Consider the following 15,061-nt stretch of genomic DNA (forward strand, 5'->3'; position numbering starts at 1 on the left):
TCCATCAAAAAATTGGAAGTAGATAAGAAATAAACATAAGTATAAAATAATGGTTATATTGACTTTTCTTATTTTACCACAGTTTGATTTTTTAGACTCAGACTAACTTTATGATTCCACAGTGAAAAATAAACAACATCAAAAACCTTGATACGAATCCCTGATCATATCCAAATTTACTTTTACTAGTTTAGTATAGAGGCTAATTCAGTGAATAAATCACTGGTGAAAAATCCATAACTACTATGATGTGACTGTGACTGCTCACACTTGCCACTCACCGAGTGTGGTGAGGCAATCAGCTCAGTGCAGGGTCAGGTGTGTGTGTGTGTGTGTGTCTAATTGCCCCTGATTACCACCAGGTGTGGGAAGCCTACATATATCCCTGGGTTCCAGTGCTCTGTGCTGACTCACTAGCTCACCATCAGAGGTAGTGAGAGGTTCTCTGACTGTTTTTCCTTTCTGTGTGCTTTGCTGACCGTTTCTACTTTTCTCTCAGGTAGTTTGTTGGTGCTGGGTGGGTCTTTTCCACCCCTGCAGTCTGGCTGTGTTCGAACTGCTGTACTATATACTACATACTACATGCTATATACTGCATATTATATACTACGTACTATATACTGCATGCTGTGTTCGTTGGTAGTTTGCAGTATGGAGGAGCTTTTCAAATTAATTTTGCAGTATGCTACGTCAGGCGGAAGTAAACAATAACTGCTGCTTCTTTAGCTATAGCGCCCCCTTCTGCTGGAATGCTGCTGCTGTCCGTCATTTCAACTGCCGCTTTGTATGGTGGGATACAGTAAGCGAGGTAGACTGGTCCGATGCATACTGGAGATTGTCTCGGAATCAGTACGACACCCGGGTGTTTTTGTCATACTGCACATTTAGCTTTTGTTTGCATACAACATGCTACACTTTGGCCAAATCAGTTTGTACTGCTACTCCGGAAAAAAGTTGCACAACTTGGGAGACGTTAAAAATCTTTATTTCATCGGGCAGCAACAGAATATTTTTGCTAAACAGTGGCAATTTTTGCTTGTTTTGTTCTGTTGTCTGTTCATTATTTACTCTTATATACTCTCTCTTACCTTGGGTCCCTTGAAAGGCGCTAAGTTTTTATTAATTATTAACTTGTGAAAATAAAACACCGCCGGACCTGAACATGTGAAGTTGGTCCTCAGTCACACCGAAGACACCAACCGTTTTATTTATCTTCAAATTATTCTCCTGCAAAAAACTTTGTTTCTTCTGAACAAAAAAGTGAAATACTTTAGTTCTTGATGACGCACACTGCAGGTGCTAACTTAAACTGAACTGCAGCATTACAGTGTGAAAACAAATCTATATTTGGAAGTTTGATCAAATGTAAAACACCAAAAATATAACATTTATGAACAGAACTTCTCGGTTATGTTTGGAAATACACCCAAAATGAAAACCACATTGGACTTTTAAACTAATTTCATAATCCCCCAGAAGAAATGAGAATATTTCCAAACCTCGACACGTTGCATTTTTGGCAGCTGATTCTCAGCGTGTGACTTTGGGCCACTTTTAAAAATCCACTCTGGTCAAGTTTTAACTGGCAGCTGTAATACAAGCCCACTGGAGGGATTAACAGAGGTTTGACAACAAGTGATTGTGTGTTTAATTAAAACAAGGAATAGATACAAGATTTGATCAAATATTCTTAAATCTCTCTGTTAGCGGTTTAGCTTCTCCGTCTCAGATATTCTTCTTCTGCTGCTTCCCTGCAGACGTCCAGAAATGTGCCTCTGATTGACAGCCTTATCGCGGCCTGCAGAGCGGAGGACCAGCTTCATTAGACGAATGCCCTCATGGTGGGAGGTCCGTCTGACTTGTTGTTAATGCCCATGAACGCTGACCTCTCCCATGCCATGTGCCTCCCAAATCCAGATATGAAAGGTGGCTTACAGATCAGAACATGCTTTCATCAGCGCGCTCACACTGATAAAAGCTGAGGGGACGAAGAATTATTAAATTAATGAACATTTAGGAAAATCAGAATCGGGTCGAATACAGTAGAGGAGGAGGACAGTAGAGCCTCGTTAAGTTTTATAAATCACATGGAGGAAATAAACAGTCATTAAACAAAAGCATTTTCAAAGTACTGAATGCAGTGTGTTACATTCTTACATGCTCTTTTTAAGGGGTTTGACATTATGACATCTGTCAAAAGGCTGCAGATGACAAATAGCCTCTGCAATGTTTATTATTATGCACTGCCTCTGTAACTATACATCAAGCAATAAGTCAATAATTTACTGTGTGAAATATTTTCAGATGGACATGGGTTGAAGTTTCTCCATTAATAGTTTATACAATATAGTTTGATAAAGTGAATTTAAAGCATATTGAGTCAGAATATGTGTGTTCAAGTCCAACTAAAGTGTAGTGCAGCAACTAATTATTTTGGTTTATTACTCTGTTGATTGTATCAAGGTGATATATATATATATATTTTAATTTAAGAGGCTGAATCTAGAGAATGTTTGGTGTTTTTGTTTGTTATAGACTAAAAACAGCCAACTTATGCAAGTATTTATACACTTGCATAAGTGTATAAGTTGCATAAGTTGCACATCACATTTATACTTACAGTGTTTATAGCCAATGACAGAAAAGTGGTTGTGAATGTGAAGTGTTTTTCTCATTATATTATGGAAATAAAAGATTGCTGGATCTGAATATGAATATTAAAAAAGGTGCAAAATATGATTTAAAAAATGGAATAGTTAAAAAAAAGTATCTTTTTAAATCCATATTTAAGGGCCCAGCTGTTTTAGATTGTTCGTGTGTATTTTTTTTCATGGATCAAAAAAACTCTCTATTAGTCACGTCAAATCACCTTATTTATATAACACATTTTAAAACTACAAGTGTTCACCCAGAGTACCTACCAGCTCGGTTAGAATCTGTCTGAATAAACTTAAACGTTGTGAAAGGAATAATACATTTAAAGGCAATAATAAAATATTTAATACCATAATAAGTATGATACAAAGAAGAAAAGATTTACATGGGAAAAAAACAGGACATTAAAAATAAGAGTTACATTTTAATGCCTCTTAATATAGTAAAGTAAAAAGAAGAGAGTTTGATGGGGATAAAAATACTTTTCTCCTCTATGTCAGTATAATTTATATTCTGTCAAACTTCTGTCATTTACCATTTACCATATAAAGTGAATCATTAATCAGTAAATGAATGTAGTAAATCAGCGTATTATAAGTATCAGTTTTTATTTATTTACATTTGAGGATATGACCTTTGACCACACAGCAATGCAGTTTTAGATTGTTTAAACGCTCTTCTGTTAAATACAAAAACAAAAACTGTTAAAGTGAAAATGTATTTCTTCTGTCCACATCCACTTCTTTTTCGCTTTCATATCGTGTTGGATAAAACCCAGATCCAGCAGCTTATTGGGAGCACAATGCTCCTCTCTCACATCCATGACATGTAAAATATTTCCTCTTGAAGTTACCACACATTTCCTCAAACTGCTTAAAAGGCTGTAATTGGAAACAGACAGCTTGTGCACCTCTGCGTCACAGTAGCCTGAAACATGTTCCAATCTTTATTGATTTCTTTCACTGCGGTCGTTTCTTTTTTTTTTTTAGACTTTAATCAAACTGTTGTGGGAGGTTTTGTAGATGAATGTTGAGTTGATGGATCTTTCAGGCTTCAATCAAACATCAAGCTTCAGTTTAAACCAAATGTTTGTGAATGTTTGTGTGCATGGGAAAGTGGCCCTGCTGCCGGCTCCCTGTGAATAAATGCATGAATTTATGACCGTGCGTGTGTGTGTGTGTGTGTGTGTGTGTGTGTGTGTGTGTGGCATAGCAGCGGGGCTTTTCCGTCCTGTCAATGGAAAACATTAGTGTCATGCCCCCACAAACCCACCCACCACCCCCTCTCTCCCCTCCTCTGCTTGTTTAATTCAGTCCATCAACACTTCCTCCTTCGGCCTGTTAGTGTCACCCTGCATTTCCTCTCCGGACTCAACCACAGCCGCTCGACACAATCGGCCCGGTTTTGGGTTTCCCTCAAACGGCAAAGGGCTTCAAAGTCAATAACTGCTTTTTTGATTTTTATTGACCCAAAGACTCGGACTCCCCCCCCACCGACCCCTCCCCCACCCTGTCTGCCCGAACGCCCCCACATTTCTTTAAGGGGAATAAATTACAGTAAGGAGGCCGATTGTGTCGAGGTCTGAAAGTGGTGTTGTCCTGCTGGTTGCACCTGCAACTCATTTTACAAGGTGTTTTCTGAATGTCTGATTTTTACACTTAAGAAGAATTGTTTAAAACCGACTCAAATTTGATCTGAAACTCACTGACTGAGCTTGTAAACAAGTGAGACGAATATATAATTTAGGATTCTTTTACCACACAAGATTCAACACTATTTTAAGGGAAATAAAGGAGCTTAAAGCAACATTATTATGCTACTTTTATATCTTAAAATAACAGATTTAAAATCACTTTGACCGCCCTTTCTTGCACTATAAATCTGAAAAACACTGCAGGGAAACAACTCCTCTGACCGATCTTTGTCTCTCTCTCTCTCTGTCTTTACAACACGGACTTCCAGCTCTGCTCAGTTCTCTTGCACATGGTTTATTTGATGCCACATGACCTCTGTGTGGACATTCATGAATTACTGTACTTTTAACTGATCTGACGGCTGCACTTCCTTTACAGATTCATATTTTATATTGTGCATAAAAGCGGCTCATAAAGCACAGTTTCCCTCGTTAAAATCTTTCATCTCAGGAAGGTCGACTTTTCAGATACTCTGTGAAACAGTTTTAGTTTGACACAGACGTAAAGTCGGGTTAATTTGTAACAAACTTCTCAAGATTCAAGATTCTTTATTATCATGTACTCCAATGTAACATCATTACCAGCCATGAAATTGTTGGTACTCAGTCAGAACTCAGCCCAACTTCACAGTAGCAGCATAATACAAAATAGAATAAAAAATAGAATAAAAAACTAGAACAAAGACAAAAACATTTTCTTTATGTCCTCATTTCTCTCCTTTCTTTCTGAAATCACAATGTGGGTTATGGTTATTATTATATCTCACTATAAGTACTTTAACTTTTGATATTTGAGTTAAAGTGTAACTGTTGAGTAATTGCTTCAACATAAGCATGAGAAACAAAAATTGTGTTAACCATCATATCGGCTTCCCATTGGATGCACAGTTTTTGTCCTCTGATTTGACAAAGTAGAATTTATCAAACAATTCTGTCTTAACATATTCTAACTCATTAGGACAGTTAGTCTGGCACTTTTAAAAAACAATCATGTTCATTTGACCCTTTTTTGAGTTATAAAGAAAAAAATGAAATTCAGATTTTTTAGACAATATTTGAGACGAGAGGAATACATGTTGTTGGATTATCACACTGACTGTTATATTTGAAAGTGAAGTCAGGATACTGTTATGAAAACTTTTTGTTGAACAGCAGATGAAATTAAATATAACCTGGTCAGGTTTGTCTGTTAAGAAACAGTATTAATCATTTGCCAATTCTGTGTTATACCTTTTTATTTTACTAAATTCAAACGTATTGCCACAATATTCACACTTTATGTTAAAATCCAAAATCACTGACAAAAATTTGACTTACGTTCACGACTAAACTTTAGCGACGTTAGCACTGAAGCTGGATTTTGAAACTCTTGGATATTGCCAGCTCTTGCTGTCTCCCCTCTGTTTTCATTTGTTATGCTAAGCTAAGCTAACTGTCTCTTAGCTCTAGATTAATTTTTACTGCACACACATGTGAGTGTTTGGTAAACCTAATGCCTAATTTATTTTTGCTGATAACGTACCTGAGTTTTATGGACAAATATACACCCTCATTACCAGCTTCTACAACATGTCCTCCTCTCTACTTATCAAAAATATCTTTTTATTCAATTTCCTGAACACCATAAAGTTATTTGAGTTCTAAAGTTTAACTCAAATTGACTCAAAAAGACAAAAAAAAGAAAATATGGGAACAGTGTGAGACTTGGTTATGCATCAGAGCAGATCACTGTGGCATTAAAATAGTCTGCCTATAAGTTTTGACCACTTGAGGAAGATTTTAAGTATAAATTCATATTTAAGCGTCTCTCTCTTCGAGGTGGAGAAAGAGCAGACAATCTGCTGGTAATCAGCCGCCCACTGACTGCCTGTGATCTTTTGGGGGAAATCGACTCACTAATGGCTCGCCCTGTGTCCTGTGTCATTTCCTTTTGATGTGATCGGCCGGTGATGATCAGTGATCTGGCTGCGTGTAGTAAAGAGCTCTCGGCAGGCACTTTTAATTACCGGGGGGACTGATTCTGGCTGTGGAGCCCACCTCGTCTGGTTTTTATTTCCAACTGCAGACTGACTGTAAAACAACACTACCAGCGCTGTCACCCAAAACCAAAGCTGCTCATGTACAAAAGCAGCCGGGGCCTGATTATCATTCTGTGTCGGGCATGTGAGCGACAGTTGCTCTGTTTTTACTTACACCCCCCTCCCCCCTCGCCCCCCTTCTCTCTCTTTCCTTTAAGTATCTTTCTGCACACATAAAAACTGATGTCAAGTGCACACGCTACATGCTCTATCTCAGACAAATCAGAGCCAGGTGCGTCCGCACGAGAGGGTTCATATTAGAGATATTGCAAACATCTGCATGTTCTGCGTGTCCTCATCATTTAGATCCCTGTGTGACAGTAAAAAGCTGCGGAGAGGAGAAGAGGGGAACACCCGCTAGAAAGTAACTCTGCCCGGTTTGTTCTGCTGCCAAAAAGGTCTGACTGATGGGCCTCTGCTGCAGGAACAAGAGGCCGACACACACACACACACACACGCACACACACTGCCCCTACACTATGTTTTCTCCCCTTTGGACGCCCTTCCTCTCACTTTTTCTCCTGCCTCTCTCTCAAATTCATTTTCTAATTTTCACCTAAGGTATAATCCTCATTAAAAAGGGAGCTCCACTGATTTTTACCCGTGAAGGTCAGTTTATTCCAAATCAAAGCAGCACTCCCTCCTCTTATTAGCTCGTTACCTCGTGGTTACAGCAGTCTTGTACAAGATATGCTTGATGTTCAAGAGGTTAGGTCGTGAGAACAATACTGCTAGGCCAAGGCAACATGGAGGACAGTAAAAGTAATGCAGGAAAGGCATAATGACCATAGAGTATATAAATGTTATTCCGAGATATATTACTTTAAGAGTGAAGAGAAACTCTTTATCACTTAAATTACATTATCGTAAATTTGACTCCTCATGAACACATTGAAGTTATAATCTCGAAGATCACAGCTTCGTTCTCTTTGGCGGCACCTGTGCTGATAAATGGTAATTTCGGGAGCACACTTCCCAGATATCCAGACAGTGTTGCATGTGTGACGTCCACGGTTGGCTCCGGTTGTAACTCTTGATTTTCCTGGCTGTCGGTCGCTTTCCTTTTCAGACTGTTTGCCTTCACCGGAGCGTCGAGTTTGTTTCTTTTTCTTTGGATTTTCACTTATTGTTGAAGTTGTATCTGTAGTCAACCATCTTTTCTTTGTTTGTTCAGCCATAGTAGATTACTGTTTACTCACAACACTTGCAGAGACCGGAAAAGCAGCCGCTTAGCTCTGCCTACCCTCTCTGGCAGACCAACCACTGCTGGCTGATGGAAAACGCGTCACTAACTGGGCGCCGCTTGTGATTTCTTTCCGCAAAAGTCGCCACAGACGCCCAGTCTGTCATACTGCAAATGCAAAGGCTTTCATCAGTGGGCCATCGGCTCAATCACCATTCTGTTACCTCATTCGGCGATAGATAGTGACTTAACAGACATTTATTTACATGAAAATCTTCCAGATTAGTACTTTAAGGGCAACCACCTTTGAAGGCACAAGTGAGAGTTTGGTGTTTGTTCAACTGGTGAAGAATGCTACTGGTAAGTTGCATTATGGGAAATGTAGGATCCAGTGCTGAAGGAGTGTCATCCACAAAACTTCAGGACAGTCTGCCCTCAGAAATTTTCCAGAGTTGTTATTAATGATGTAGAAAAAATGACACTGCGTCATTCTGAGGCGCATGTGGTGAATGTTCCTGAGTATTACCTGCAGCGTTCACCCATCGGCTCACCCTGACTTCTTGCGGAACATGTCACTAAGAAACTGGAAGGAAAAAGTCTGCATAAAGTCAGGGTGAAAAATTCCACTATTTGCGTTTGGTCCACCCGGACAATGTCGGGAAATTTTCAGGAGCGCAGTGCATGTGTGAAAGGGGCTTATATTTTAGCCCTTTAATTTGTTTCAACCTGAAATATCCCAGTAACAACATTTCTGTGTCTCTATCTTGTTTCTAATTAGCACATTTTTATACTGAGGTATAGTTGTTTTAATGCTGTTCAAATGTTCATTATATTTATTAAATGTCCACAAAGCGGTCTAGTTTTCAAAGACATTCGGCACAGTTAAAACCAAGACAATACAGACGTCTTTTACCCTGAAAATCCTGTGAATCAGTCACTAAAGTTTACTCAACAAACAGGAGTAACAAGTCACTTCCCTCGTGTGTCAGTCAGAGGCCTTTGAGCTGGAGGATTTCCACTCTGACAGGCTGCGTTTAACAGAGCAAACACAGAGGTCAAGATGAGAAGACACCACTTTTGCCCCTCGACTTAAAGCAAACAAGGCAGACGAGTGTTTGGATTAAATTGGGTAAATACTTCAGGGGAAAGTTTTTGGTCCTTTTTATTGCGACCCTCTGCTGCTCACCCCTTATCCCGTCTTAACTTCCTCTTCCTCCTGACTTCTGAACATGTGTGAAACATTTAAAAGCACTGCAACGAGAGGACAGAAAAACACGAGCTCCCAGTTGTCCCCCTCCTCGCTGATAACAACTGTTGAATCCTGCACTGGATTTACACCCCGCTTTGTTTCCCTTGCAAATATTTTTCACCATCTCACAGCAAATCTTCCACAGTGAGACACAGTGCAGAAACGCCTCCGTGCGCCGCTATAGAGACCGCACATTCCAGTCTTTTGTCCTCCGCCGGTTGTTCAGAGCAGCTGCTTCAAACCGGCCGCCCCTTTTTTATATCTCACCTTGTTGTTTGAGGAGTGACAGCGAGGCCCTCGGAGAGCATCACACGCATTCCTTCCCCTCACCCCCCTCCTCCCTCCCTGCTTGATTACAGCCCTTTTTTCTAAGGGGGGACGTGTACGTTGTTTAATGTCCACAGCCTCTGAAGACAATGGCCCACTTGACCTTTGACCCCAGTGAGGAAAAGGCAGGCTTAATCTGATGTTGAGATCCTCCACAGCCTTTGTTTGAGCTGCAGAGGATCCAATGAGGCTCTAGACTGAAGGGGGGGGGGGTCTGTCACTACATCTGCCCACCAATTTGTTTGTCACATATTGGACTCCCCCCTCCCCGACCTCCAACACACACAGCCCACCCAGAGAAGATGGCGCTCTTTCCACTTGTCTGCTGACCCTGTTTTCACCCTGCAAACTGTCACTCACCCTCCTCATCCCTTTAACAGTCTATAGTTCCCATACAATTTTATGATCAATAGCAGGTGTAGTTCTGCTCACTGTGCTGTGCTGTACCGTTAACAACCAAAGGTCAACACAAACAGCTAATAAAGAAATGGCTAACAGTAGCTAGTAGCATTATTAAGTAGCAGTCCATCTTCTGACATTTTACATGTTTGGTAAAGACACAGATTTTAACACAACTTAAAATGCCAGTAAAATACAAATGATGCAACGTTCATGGGTGCTCCTGAGTGCCTTGCTTGTGTTTAGCTCCTCCAGAGCCCAAATGTGTGCGATAGTAGCTAACATCAACAACTGGCACACAAAGCACAAAAAGTCTTTTAAAACTGTTCTGGTCTAACAGAAACATGACCAATTTAGAGGGGAAACTACAGTTAGCAGCAGAACATCCATAGAAGGACATTGGCTTAGTTTTGTTAGCTAACAAGAAGTTACTTGCTAGACAAATTTCAAGCTAGCAAACGTAGCAAAATACTGTGTGACTTAATAATGTCTGGTAATTCAGCCAGACTCCATGAGATGATCTGGCTGTTAATTTGTTCAGCTTGCAGTTAGCAAATGAGTTTATTAGCTATTTTAACATTGCTAAGTTACAGCTAGCTGGCTAATCCTTATCTTGCTTGCTAATGCTATTGCTAGAAAAACACCATCTCATAGTTTGTTAGCTTGCAACATGTTGATTTTAGCCAACAATAAATGATGTAGCTACAAAGTAAAGATAAGAAACATTATAATAAAGGGCATATAAAAATTAGTAACTAAACAAGTGTATCCTAAAAAATAGTGTAACGGTGTATGATGTGGTATGGCTAATCTTTCGAGGAATACTAAAACTATTTTGGGAAATGCAGTGACCTACTTCCTGAGGATCAGATGGAAAGATTGATGCCGCTCTAATGGCTGTACGATAACTATGAAGCTACTGCCAGCAGCTGCCTAGCTTAGCTTAGCTTAGCTTAAAGACTGAAATAAGGGGAAACCTGTTAGTCTGGGTCTTTTCAAAGGTTTTTAAAATCCACCTCTAAAATGTGCTTATTAACATATTATATCTTGTTTGTTTAATCTGTGTTGGATTATTTTGTTTTGATTACTCTAACATCCCTACAATTTTTGCACAAATTAAATAAATAAACAAAAACGATAAGTGAACTGCAGAGCTGCCGGTTAGTACATTTTGTAACCTTAGTACAGAGTCAGACAAGTTGGTACTTTGTTTACAGTCTATGTTCTAAGCTAAGCTAAATGCCTGCTAGCTGTAGGTTTATATTTAATGGAGACAGACATGGTCGTAGTCTCAAAGTTCACATTTAACTCCCATTTCACAATTTCTTCTCTTCTTTATAAATTATAGTTCTTTTCTGCTTTAATGTTATTTTTGTACTTTTTTTCTGTCTCACTGTTGCATGAGTTAAAATGTTTGGCAATGCTAAGAGATACATTTTAAGCCGGACAATAAAGACTTGAGGTCTTAATTGATCATTGAAATATACTGTTTCAAGTATTCTCCCTCAATTAAACTTACAGGAGCTGTAAATGCCTGACTTCATTTTTAAATAACTTGTCTGCAATTAAGATCATTCCAGGACCAAAGCAGCAAAATACTCTTAAAGATCAAACTGAGATAAAGCTGCATAAGTAACAGTAGAATTAGGAGTTTTGAACTGCAGTAAATTCAACACTTCAACAAGAGCACATTTTAAGTTCAAGACATTTTAATTTGCCATTCACTCTACATATCTTACAGTTCACACAGTTTATAAGAATAGATTCATTTGGTTAAACAATTTAACTGATTAATTTACTCTGTAAAAATACATTATCATTTTCTGCAGTAAAAATGCGTCACATTGTTTGATGCTGGAGAGAAAAGAGAGGGCCTGATAGTATATATAAACACTGTGGCATGACACTGAACTTTCCTTTCATCTCACGGACAGTCGGTACAATATATTATTCTCAGATTCCAGTAAATAAAACATAATATAAGAGGATAAAATGTCAGACAACAAAGAGCCTAAAAAAACGGTTGAATAATTATCTCCTATTAATGTATACAACAATAACACTGATGATAGTGCAGTAATTCACAGTCTCTGACCAGAGCGTAGCTGTCACGTTACGTTACCAAAACATTACCCATATGTGTTTATTTGAACCTGAACATCCAGATGTGTGACTCATGCCGTCTGGAAGTTGTAACAGAACAAAGCGGACAGTAAAAATGAAATAACTTATTCATCAAAGAGCATAAATTATTATTTCTGTATCAAATATTTACACATGGTACCTTTGAACATCAGTGCATTACAGACAAAATAACGGATCTCCTCAGCAATGATAGAAAAAAAAGATGGTGAGAAACACTGCGCTGTTATGGCGGACAAAAAGATGGTGGTTTAATCTTCACAGTCTCTCCAGCACTCGAGGACGTTCCCTGAGTCATAGCGGCCATGTCAAGTGCTGGGAAAACTAAATAACCTATTTTAAAACGGTTGGTTGGTGGACTGTTTTTGAAAACGTGTTATAAATTTGGATATAAAGTCATCAAGGAGCAGATATATGGTTGGAGATACAGACTGCTTTATGACAGGAAGGTTTCAGTTGTGGTCTCTGCCTTACTTTGTACCAGGGTTATTTCTAATTTCTGTTACAGGACGTCTTTGTAAAACCATCCATCAAAGTCTTGAAGAGGGCTTGTATCCTATCAGCAAAACATGGCCTCAACTGTTATATCAATCCATTAATAAAAACAGATTTCTTCTTTATTAAATAGTAATTTAGTAAAATATTACATATCTTTAATGTGTCTCTTTGAAGGGAATACTTCAACATTTTTGGCACCTTGTCACTTTCTTGCTGAGAGGAATAGTAAAATATAAAGCTATAGGTGAGAGGCAGTTAGCTTAGCTTAGCGTATTGACTAGAAACGGTGGGAAACAGCTAGCCTTTCTCTGTTTAAATGTAACAAAATTCCCCGAACAGCACCTCTAAATCTCACTGCCTAACACATTATATCCGGTTTGCTTAACCTTGACCAAAAGGGGAGTATAAGTTTTGTTCGTTTTTTTGCTAGCTGTTTCCTGTCCCTGTTTTATGCTAACATAAGCTAACTAGCTTCCAGCTACAACTTCATATTTACTGTAAAGTAGGAACATGTGTGGTATTTATCTTCTCACCTCACTCTAGTGCAGCAACTAACGATTATTTCCATTGTTTATTAACCTGTTGAATTTGTTCTCGATCAATTAATCACTGGTTTGTTTTTTAAAATGTCCGAATACGCTGGAAAGTATTGATCAGTGTTTCCCAAAGACCACGAATAAGTCCTTAAATGTCTTGTTTTGTCCACAGTTGAAAGTTTTCTGTCATAAAGGATCTTCTCAAAAAAATTGCTCAAACTGAATTTCAAAATAGTTGCGATTAATGTAAAAGATCGATTGCTGCAGCTCTTTCTGCAAAATAGCGATTAAGCATAATTGTCGATATGTTGAAGATAAATTGGGTTGTTTTTTTTTAAAGTTGTTGCTTTTGAAAAATAGATGCAGGTTTTCAACGCGCTTATCTTTTCATATATCCATAAATATGCAGTCACTGTGGTGGTAAAGTGGCCAGGAAGACAATAAAACTAATGTTTGAGGTGCATATGTAAGGTTTTAAAGTCTCAAGCGAGTTTCCACATTTCAGGTGGAACCACCACACACTCTGTAATGCTGTAATTCCTGCTATGATGAACAAGGAGAAGGTCAAGGTAAGGCACTACACCTGGCAGATCCACTACCTACAGCCACAGGACTCCACCACCATGTCCTCGTACTGTTTGTACACCACATTGTTCCCTGAGTCGATGTAGAGGATGCTGATGGGGCTGAGTTTGGACGGGGCGCAGCAGCTGGGCGGCATGTTGCTGGGGTTCATTGAATTCATCAGAGTCTGGATGATGGCGTGGTTGGTGGGCTCCAGGTGGGAGCGAAGGGGGAAGTCACAGACCCCCTCGCAGTGGTACGCCTCATAGTCCAGCGGGGCGATGATCCAGTCGTCCCAGCCCAGATCTCTGAAGTTGACGTGCAGCGGCTTCTTGCTGCACCTGGATTTGGACTTTTTACCGTGTCTCTTCCCGTGGCGGGTTTTGGACGCAGCCGTCCTCCGTCTCCGGCTGGTTTTGGCACCAGGGCCCCTCTCCTTGGCCTTCCTCTCCAGACCCAGCAATGGTCTCCCCTCTCTCCTCTCACTGAAGAGGGTCTGCCTCTTCTTAGACCTAGTAAAGACCACTAAGATGGCTTTCTTCTGCTGAGGTCTGCCATGCCGGTGCAGGCCCAGAAGGTGCAGGTCCAGCTCCCTCTCCGGGTTGTCCAGCATGGCCCTGAGCTCCAGGCAGAAGTGCTTTCCCTGGCTCAGGTGCCGCTGCTCTTTGAATATTTCCCACACGTCCAAAACCTCCCACTTCGGCCTGTGGGAATCCTGAAGGTCCAACGTTTTGGAGTCGAGCAGCTGCCGGTCGTGGCAGGAGAGGAGCTGGATCTCAACGGGCTCTGTTTCAGATATCCTGAAATTCCCAGACACTTTGGTGTAAATCCTGAGCTCGGCCCCCAGCACCTCCGCTTTTTTGGAGAGGGTTGAGACGTCGAACAGATACTGCTGTCTCCTCAGAGGGGAGAGTGGGAGGTCATCTGTGGAAAGCATTAAAACAGGAGGGTTAGATGCATTCTCACGGAGATGATGTGCATACCACAGAGATGTGGAATCTGACTTCTGTCTGCACGGAATTAATCTGGGAGACAAAGTATGAATCATGGGTGCTCAGTCAAACCTACCTGCGTGCACACACACACTCACACAATCTTACACACAATCACATATGCAGGAAAGCTCCACATACCTTGTCCAATGTCCACAAAACTTGCAATAGTGTTTGCAGCTTTTGAAGAGCGAAAAAAGCTGGCGTTGAGTCCCAGTCTCTCCGCTGTGGAGAAGGTCTTGTAAATAGACAGCATGTAGTCATGGGGCTCAATCGAGTCTTTAGATGTTGCTTTGTTATTTCTGTCGATGGACGGCGGCGCATAAAACTCCTTAAAATATTTAGACGCTTCCTGTCCATCAAAAATCCGCGCCCCCTTGCTGCTTTTCGGCGCAGCTGGAGGGAAAATAGCAAGAGTCTGCAAACAGGGGATTTCCCAAACAAACACAAGAGCCCCGCAGAGAAGAGTGAAGTGATGGAAATCCATCCTCTGGTCTCGTCCTGAATCAGAGCCGGAGCCTGAGCAGTGGCCGGGTGGGGAGGGGGGGGACCACGGGCAAAGCCGGACCTGAACTCTGCATCCAAGTGGCGGCTCCGCAAAGTGCGCAGAGCTGAGAGGGACAGGCGGTGCAAAGTTTAAAACAGAGGGGGCGAGAACACGCCCACATTGTACTGTTATCGTTTAGGCTAAATGGAGGGCGCAAATTAAGGCTGTAAAACTAATTGTTCCTCTGTCGGCCGTCTC

The 15,061-nt window shown here is 40.5% G+C and overlaps 1 protein-coding gene across 1 annotated transcript; it reads right to left on the reverse strand.

The window, feature by feature from the left end:
- Positions 1–13,355: 13,355 nt before the first annotated feature.
- On the reverse strand, positions 13,356–14,833 carry gdf6b (growth differentiation factor 6b). The gene is made up of 2 exons (XM_069681809.1): positions 14,458–14,833; positions 13,356–14,248 (listed from the first exon to the last, which is right to left on the reverse strand). The coding sequence occupies exons 1-2, from the start codon at positions 14,801–14,803 to the stop codon at positions 13,356–13,358; spliced, it is 1,239 nt and encodes a 412-aa protein (XP_069537910.1). The 5' UTR covers positions 14,804–14,833.
- Between the last annotated feature and the right edge of the window lie 228 nt (positions 14,834–15,061).

Source organism: Semicossyphus pulcher, unplaced genomic scaffold (assembly GCF_022749685.1).
Source record: "Semicossyphus pulcher isolate SPU_LCO1_2020_fin unplaced genomic scaffold, fSemPul1.0.p SCAF_5, whole genome shotgun sequence".
NCBI lineage: Eukaryota > Metazoa > Chordata > Actinopteri > Labriformes > Labridae > Semicossyphus > Semicossyphus pulcher.